The 8,360-nt window shown below is 43.2% G+C and overlaps 1 protein-coding gene across 1 annotated transcript in view; it reads left to right on the forward strand.

The window, feature by feature from the left end:
• Positions 1–333: 333 nt before the first annotated feature.
• The window catches only part of LOC309553039 (alpha-2,8-sialyltransferase 8E-like), a gene marked incomplete at its 5' end in the record, with an annotated part of 60,218 nt that continues 52,191 nt past the window's right edge, over positions 334–8,360 (forward strand). The window contains one exon of the mRNA XM_082253938.1: positions 334–431. Within this exon, the coding sequence (XP_082110064.1) occupies positions 334–431 (98 nt within the window). The remainder of the gene's footprint in view (positions 432–8,360) is intronic.

Here is an 8,360-nt window from a genome sequence, read left to right on the forward strand (position 1 = left end):
GAGCCGCCGTTCCGCGCTGCTGGTTACATGGGCGCCAGAACCGGAAGTGTTGCCCACATTTTAACTAGTGCTGTCTACTGGGTTGCCACCCTGCTGTATCCCCGATACAAGGACAATGTGCCCACCTTAATTCCCACACTGGAGTGTGATAGGAAGATTCGTGACTACAAGCGCACACTGGTAGACGCGCTCCTGAGGGCATTCCCAACTGACACGGGGGGACAAGTGCAAGCACAAGGCGAAGGCAGAGGCTGAGGAGGAGGAGGAGAAAGAGGTCGCCAACGCAGCTGTGTCACGGCCAGTTCCTCAGACAGCAGGGTTAGCATGGCCGAGATGTGGAAACATTTTGTCAGTGCGCCACAGCAAACTGCACCACCAGCTGATAGGGATCGTGTTAGCAGGAGGCATCATTTCAACAACATGGTGGAACAGTACGTGTGCACACGCCTCCATGTACTGACTGATGGTTCTACCCCATTCAACTTCTGGGTCTCCCAATTGTCCACATGGCCAGAGCGTGCCCTTTATGCCTTGGAGGTGCTGGCCTGCCCTGTGGCAAGTGTATTGTCTGAACGTGTATTTAGCACGTCAGGGGGCATCATTACAGACAAACGCTGTATGGACAAGCTCACGTTCATTAAAATGAACCAGGCATAGATCCCACAGGACTTGTCCATACCTTGTGCAGAATAGATATTTATAACTGCCTCGCCCTCAACCATACATTCTTGTACTCCAGGACACTTCTTTATTGAATCCTCTTTTTTTAATTGTACCATTATTTTTTAATTGTATCATTATTTTTTAATTGTACCATTATTTTGGGGGCAACCCCAAGTTGAATGAACCTCTCCTCTGTCTGGGTGTCAGGGGCCTAAAATTCAGTTAATCGCCTGCTGCTTTGGTGCGTGACATTAACCTCTTTCTGCTGTCAAATGACCTCTCCTCTGTCTGGGTGTCAGGGGCCTACAATTCAGTTAATCGATTGCTGCTTTGGTGCATGACTTTAACCTCTTTTTGCTGTCAAATGACCTCTCCTCTGTCTTGGTGTCAGGGGCCTACAATTCAGTTAATCACCTGCTGCTTTGGTGCGTGACGTTAACCTCTTTTTGCTGTCAAATGACCTCTCCCCTGTCTTGGTGTCAGGGGCCTACAATTCAGTTAATCACCTGCTGCTTTGGCGGGTGACATCAAGCCTGATTTTCTGCTACGGGACCTTTCTCCTCTGTCTGGGTATCAGGGGCCTACATAAATGATAATGGCCTGTTCCATTGCAGGTTGACCTGAGGCCTGTGTTGCTGTTACGGGATCACTCTCCTCTTTGCGGGTGCCATGGTCCTGAATTAGTGAATGAGGCCTGTGGCACTACTGGGTGAAATCAATACTGTTTTGGCATGATTGTAACTCTCCTCTTTGTGGTAGCCATGGGTCTGAATCTGTGAATGAGGCCTGTGGCATTGCTGGGTTAAATCAATACTGTCTTGGCGTGATTTTAATTCTCCTCTTTGTGGGTCCCGTGGGCCTGAGTGTTTGAATGAGGCATGTGGCCCTGCAGGCAGACATGATTCCTTCTTGGCTGTGATGACAACTTCAACTCCCATGTATGGTTGCCATTGGCCTGAGTCTGTGAGTCAGGCCTGTGACACTGCTGGCAGACATGAATCCTTCTTGGCTGTGATGAGAACTTCAACTCCCATAGCATTCTCACCTGACGCCACCCCAACCTCCTATTCCACCTCCTCCTCCAAGTTGCCAAATGATATTGGTTAATTTTTATTTTATTTTATTTTAAGTCATTTCCCTATCCACATTTGTTTGCAGGGATTTACCTACATCGTGATGCCTTTTGCAGCCCTCTATCCCTTTCCAGGGCTATTTTACAGCCTTTTTAGTGCCAAAAAGTTCGGGTCCCCATTGACTTCAATGGGGTTCAGGGTCAAGTTCGGGTCAAGTTCGGACCCGAACATTTTCGTGAAGTTCAGCCGAACTTCTCGAACCCAAACATCCAGGTGTCCGCTCAATTCTAGTGTACAGTTGACTGTAGCAGTGACATTGCTGGTGCCTAATATAAGTGTATTCTACTTTTTTTTCCGTCTGTCTTAGTTTACTCTAATTAGAGATCTATTACTGGCTTTCGCACTCTTCTCTCTGGTCCAACTAGCAAGATAATTTCTTGAGAACTATCAACTGTACCTTCATGGGAACTACACCTTCCTGCATCAGCAACCTCATTTGTTTCCTGTCAGTCACCTAAAATATCTTAAAATGTATGTATAGTGGAGGAGAAAGTAGTGATGGACCAGTAAGCTGTATATAAGGTCTGGTTGGATAAGACATTGAAGGTGAGAATAACTAATACAGGTACATCTCAAAAAAATTTGAATATCACTGCAAATTTAATTTATTTCAGTAATTCAATTCAAAAAAGTGAAACTAATATATTATATAGATTAATTACACACAGAGTGATTTATTTCAAGCATTTCTCTCTTTTATTTTGATGATTATGGTTTACAGCTAGTGAAAACCCAAAATTCAGTATCTCAGAAAATTAGAATATTGTGAAAAAGCCTCATGGTGTCACACTCTAATCAACAAATTAACTTAAAACACCTGTAAAGGTTTCCTGAGCCAATGGTCTCTCAGTCTAGCTCAGTAGGATACACAATCACGGGGAAGACTGCTGACTTGACAGTTGTCTAGAAGACAGTCAGTGACACCCTCCACAAGGAGGGTAAGTCACAGAAGGTCATTGCTAAAGAAGTTGGTTGTTCACAGAGTGCTGTGTCCAAGCATATTAATTGAATGAGTGTGAAAAGGTGGGGGCGCTGATAAAATGAAGTGTGTTAAATGAAATATTGAATGCACCAACGATGTATAAGAAGTGGTAAAAATATGATATGCACGATCCAATTATTCACTCAGGTGCTCATGGGATGAAGCTAGATATATCATACAGAATAATCACAATAAATAATCACATTAAATAATCATGCGCAGTGACAAAACAATTCTATATGTGCAGTGCTTTTCCAGGCAAAGATGAACCATATGGTTGAAATGTCCTGGTATAGTGAGGTGACTGTGCTATATAAAGTGCTTGAGTAGCAAAATACAAATAAAAATCACAAAAAAACAATAAAAGACAAATATTAAAAATAAAGTGCCAAGTTAATTCCTGGTTGAAATTTGAATAATCGACTGATTACCAGTGCAAGTGAACAGGTTATCAATGCTAGTGACACATGTGTTATTATGTTTAAACATATAGGTGACCTATGCAGTGAATATATAACACAATAAGTGACTTTCTATCGTGCAAAATGTCACTCCAGTGACATAACAGTCCATGTAGTGATGTTTCAAACAGTGGGTAAAAATATCCAGGTATTCCAACGCGTGATCCTAGTGGGCTAGGTGACAATATTTATATGCTCACCAGAGGTAAGTGGGTCACACAGACCCTGCGGGCTTTAAATATAAGGGTATGGCCACTCCTTCTCCTCTTTCCTTAATGGGCTTATATGGATCAAGCACTTAGAAATTCCTTAGGGCTTCAGGGGATTGTATCACCACTTAATTTCTCCAATAGAGGGTCTCTGGGTCAATATCTCCAATGTGGGGTCTCTGGATCAGTATCTCAGTGATAGAGATATAGGAGACAGAAAGCCAGATATAGTATAATACCGTTTTATTTTAAAAGGAAAACAAGATAAAAAATGGATGTTTATAATGGAAGGTGCTCTCCTGGCACAGATAAGAAGGTTCGGTTGTGCATTATGAAAGCCGCTGAGTCAGTCAGTAGACAGGATGGCTCACAGCTTATCAGTAGCAGGTAGCGGCATGCGCTCCACCGTGCGTTCCACCGTTGACCGGATGTGACATCGTGGATTCAGAAAGTAAGGCTTAGACCACAATGCATTTCGCAATCAAATGTGCGTCATCAGGAAGTCTAAGCCGGTTCAAATCAGTATGGGTGTTATAGAACTACAATCCTCGACCAATGAGATCACTTGTAGTTCTAGACTTAGACCGGCTTAGACTTCCTGATGACGCACATTTGATTGCGAAATGCATTGTGGTCTAAGCCTTACTTCCTGAATCCAAGATGTCACATCCGATCGACGGTGGAACGCACGGTGGAGCGCACGCCGCTGCCACGCTACCTGCTACTGATAAGCTGTGAAGCCATCCTGTCTGCTGACTGACCCAGCGGCTTTCATAATGCACAACCGAGCCTTCTTATCTGTGCCAGGAGAGCACCTTCCATTGTAAACATCCATTTTTTATCTTGTTTTCCTTTTAAAATAAAACGGTATTATACTATATCTGGCTTGCTGTCTCCTATATCTCTATCACTGAGATACTGATCCAGAGACCCCACATTGGAAATATTGACCCAGAGACCCTCTATTGGAGAAATTAAGTGGTGATACAATCCCCTGAAGCCCTAAGGAATTTCTAAGTGCTTGATCCATATAAGCCCATTAAGGAAAGAGGAGAAGGAGTGGCCATACCCTTATATTTAAAGCCCGCAGGGTCTGTGTGACCCACTTACCTCTGGTGAGCATATAAATATTGTCACCTAGCCCACTAGGATCACGCGTTGGAACACCTGGATATTTTTACCCACTGTTTGAAACATCACTACATGGACTGGTATGTCACTGGAGTAACATTTTGCACGATAGAAAGTCACTTATTGTGTTATAGATTCACTGCATAGGTCACCTATATGTTTAAACATAATAACACATGTGTCACTAGCATTGATAACCTGTTCACTTGCACTGGTAATCAGTCCATTATTCAAATTTCAACCAGGAATTGCACTTGGCACTTTATTTTGAATATTTGTCTTTTATTGTTTTTTTTGTGATTTTTATTTGTATTTTGCTACTCAAGCACTTTATATAGCACAGTCACCTCACTATACCAGGACATTTTAACCATATGGTTCATATTTGCCTGGAAAAGCACTCCACATATATAATTGTTTTGTCACTGCACATAGAGTTGAGCGGACACCTGGATGTCCGTGTTCGGCGGGTTCGGCCGAACTTGAAAAAAAAGTCCAGGTCCGTGACCCGGACTTTTTCCGAACTTTACCCGGACACTGAACCCCATTGAAGTCAATGGGGACCCGAACTTTCAGGCACTAAAATGGCTCTAAAAAACAATGGAAAGGGCTAGAGTGCTGCAAATGGCAGCAAAATGTAGTTAAGAGCATGGCAAGTGCTCTTAAAAAAAAAAAAAAATTCCCCTTTAAATTTGTAATTTTTAAATAGCAGATTAGAACAGCACTCTGTAGTAAAATATAGCTGAACGCTGCACACAACAGACTGATAAAAATATATTTTTTTCTCCCTCCTCCTCCTCAGTGGGCTCAAGTGAGGGCAAAAAGATCATTCACTGCACCACCCCCCACACTGCAAAATCGATGTAGATCGCTAACGGACGATTGTTCTGTACTGCGTCTCCGAATCTCTCCCTGCCTACTCTCTCCAGCATGTCCCTAAAATGCTCAAATATCTTTCCCTGCCTGCACTCCGACCTGTCCCTGCATTCTTTTCGGGCACAATGTTGTTTTTCCCTGTCTGTCCCTAATCAGCAGCAGCCAGCACGTATGATGTGTGCTCTCTCCCTACACTAGAACAGACTGACGCACACCGCGCTGTGTCTCTAGCTTATAAAGACCTGGGTCACATGCTTCAGCTGGCCAATCACAGCCATGCCATTAGTAGGCATGGCCGTGATGGCTTCTATGGCACACCAGTTAAACGCTTGTTGATTGGCTGTTGAAAGCCCGCCATTAAAAGCGCGCCATTACATACAGGAAATAAAATTACCGAACAAGGATTTTAAACCCGAACATGCAGTAAAGTTTTCGGGTCCGTACCGGATAATTGGATTTTTGTTACCCGGACACGGACCCGAAAACTTTACTGCATGTTCGGGTTTAAATACAATTCGTGTTCGCTCAACACTAACTGCACATGATTATTTAATGTGATTATTTATTGTGATTATTCTGTATGATATATCTAGCTTTATCCCATGAGCACCTGAGTGAATAATTGGATTGTGCATATCATATTTTTACCACTTCTTATACATCGTTGGTGCATTCAATATTTCATTTAACACACTTCATTTTATTAGCACCCCCACCTTTTCACACTTATTATTTTAATCTTGCAAATACTTTTAAAATCCAAGGGCATTAGATAAATTCTTATGAGTGTTTAAAGATCACCCTAAACCAAGCGCTTTCATACTTCTTTCACTTGTTTACATATTAATTGAATGTTGAGTGGAAGTGTGGTAGAAAAAGTAACAGGTATAGTTGCAGCCTTGAGAGGATTGTGAAGTGAAGTGCAGTCAAGAATTTAGGGGAGATTTGCAAGGAGTGGACTACAGCTGGTGTCAGTTCTTTAAAGAGGTTGTAAACCGATAATTTTTTTTTTTCTTTTCTTTACATCCTGAAAGATAAAGACATAATGAGCTAGTATGCATCGCATACTAGCTCATTATCAAATACTTACCTTAGAACGAGCCCTCGCCGCGCCGCTCTCTTACCTCTATGACGGGCGACATGTACAGTCGCCCGTCTTCCGGGATCGCGGCATCCGGCCATCTGATTGGCCGGAGCCGCGGTGACGTCACTCCCGCGCACGCGCGCGGGAGCCGACGGTCACGGCACAGGGCTCTGAAGGAACGGCACGATCTGCCGTTCCTTCAGAGCGCATGCGCCAGTGACGTCACTGGCTGCATCAAATGTAAATATCTCCTAAACGGTACATGTTTAGGAGATATTTACAGTACCTATAGGTAAGCCTTAACATAGGCTTACCTATAGGTACAACTTCCTGAGGAGGGTTTACTTCCTCTTTAAGAGCCACCACACACAGGCTTATCCAGGACATGGGCTACATGGTCGCATTCCTTGTGTCAAGCCACTCCTGAACCAGAGACAGCATCAGAAGCGTGTTACCTGGGCTAAGGAGAAAAAGGTCTGGACTGTTGCTTAGCGGTCCAAAGTTCTCTTTTCAGATGAAAGTACATTTTGCAGTTCATTTGGAAATCCAGGTCCCAGAATCTGGAGGAAGAGGCACAGTATCCAAGTTGCATTAGGTCCAGTGTGAAGTTTCCACAGTCAGTGATGATTTGGGGAGTCATGTCATCTGCTGGTGTTGGTCCACTGTGTTTTATCAAGTCCAAAGTCATCGCAGGCCTCTACCAGGAAATTCTAGAGCCCTTAATGCTTCCCTCTGCTGACCAGTTTTATGGAGATGCTGATTTCATTTTCCAGCACCTGCCCACACTGCCAAAACTACCAATACCTGGTCACATGATCATGGTATCACTGTGCTTGATTGGCCAGCAAACTCGCCTGACCTAAACCCCATAGAGAATCTGTGGGGTATTGGCAAGAGGAAGATGAGAGACACCAGACCCAACAATGCAGATGAGCTGAAGGCCGCTATCAAAGCAATCTGGGCTTCCAGAACATCTCAGCAGTGCCACAGGCTGAACGCCTCCATGCCATGCCGCATTGATGCAGTAATTCATGCAAAAAGAGCTCCAAACGAGTATTGCAGGGCCATCTTTAGCACAGGGTAAAAAGGGCAGCTGCCCGGGCCCAGTCATTGTTTTGGGGCCCAAAGCAGCTGCCCCTTGAGCCCGCTCTGCCTGCAAATAGTTGATAAGTGAATTTGGGTGAGCCAAAGAAAATGCTTGCCCAGGGTCCATTCAATGTTAAAGATAGCCCTGGAGTATTGAGTGCATACTATACTGTACATGGACATACTTTTCAGTAAGACAACATCTCTGTATTAAAAATCCTTTTTTTTATTGTTCTTATGTAATATTCTAATTTTCTAAGATAATGAATTTTGGATTTTTACTAACTGTAAGCCATAATCATCAAAATTATAAGAAAGAAATGCTTGAAATATATCACTCTGTGTGTAACATATCTAAAAAAAATATATGAGTTTCACTTTTTTTGAACTGAACAACTGAAAAAATTCACTGATATTATAATTTTGTGAGATGCATCTGTACCGTCTTTTTCCTCTGTGTGGACAGTGGAAGGGTTGACATGGAGAAGTGAGTTCATCGGGTGACCCTGGGATCAGTCTATCAAGAATAAACAGTCAATGAGATGAGTGAAGTGTACACAGAATTTATTGTGTTTGTGATTCATTGTCTCTGCAGGACTACAGACACACCTTCCCGGTGTAATGTTCCAATACCAGGTGAAGCGAACGCATTCACTGAGCATTCTACATCCGACAATGGTGAGAAGATGGAAGTACCTGATGAGCCTTTGTACTGCCCTGACATGTTACTTCTTC

Source organism: Pelophylax lessonae, assembly GCF_965119305.1.
Source record: "Pelophylax lessonae genome assembly, chromosome: 4".
NCBI lineage: Eukaryota > Metazoa > Chordata > Amphibia > Anura > Ranidae > Pelophylax > Pelophylax lessonae.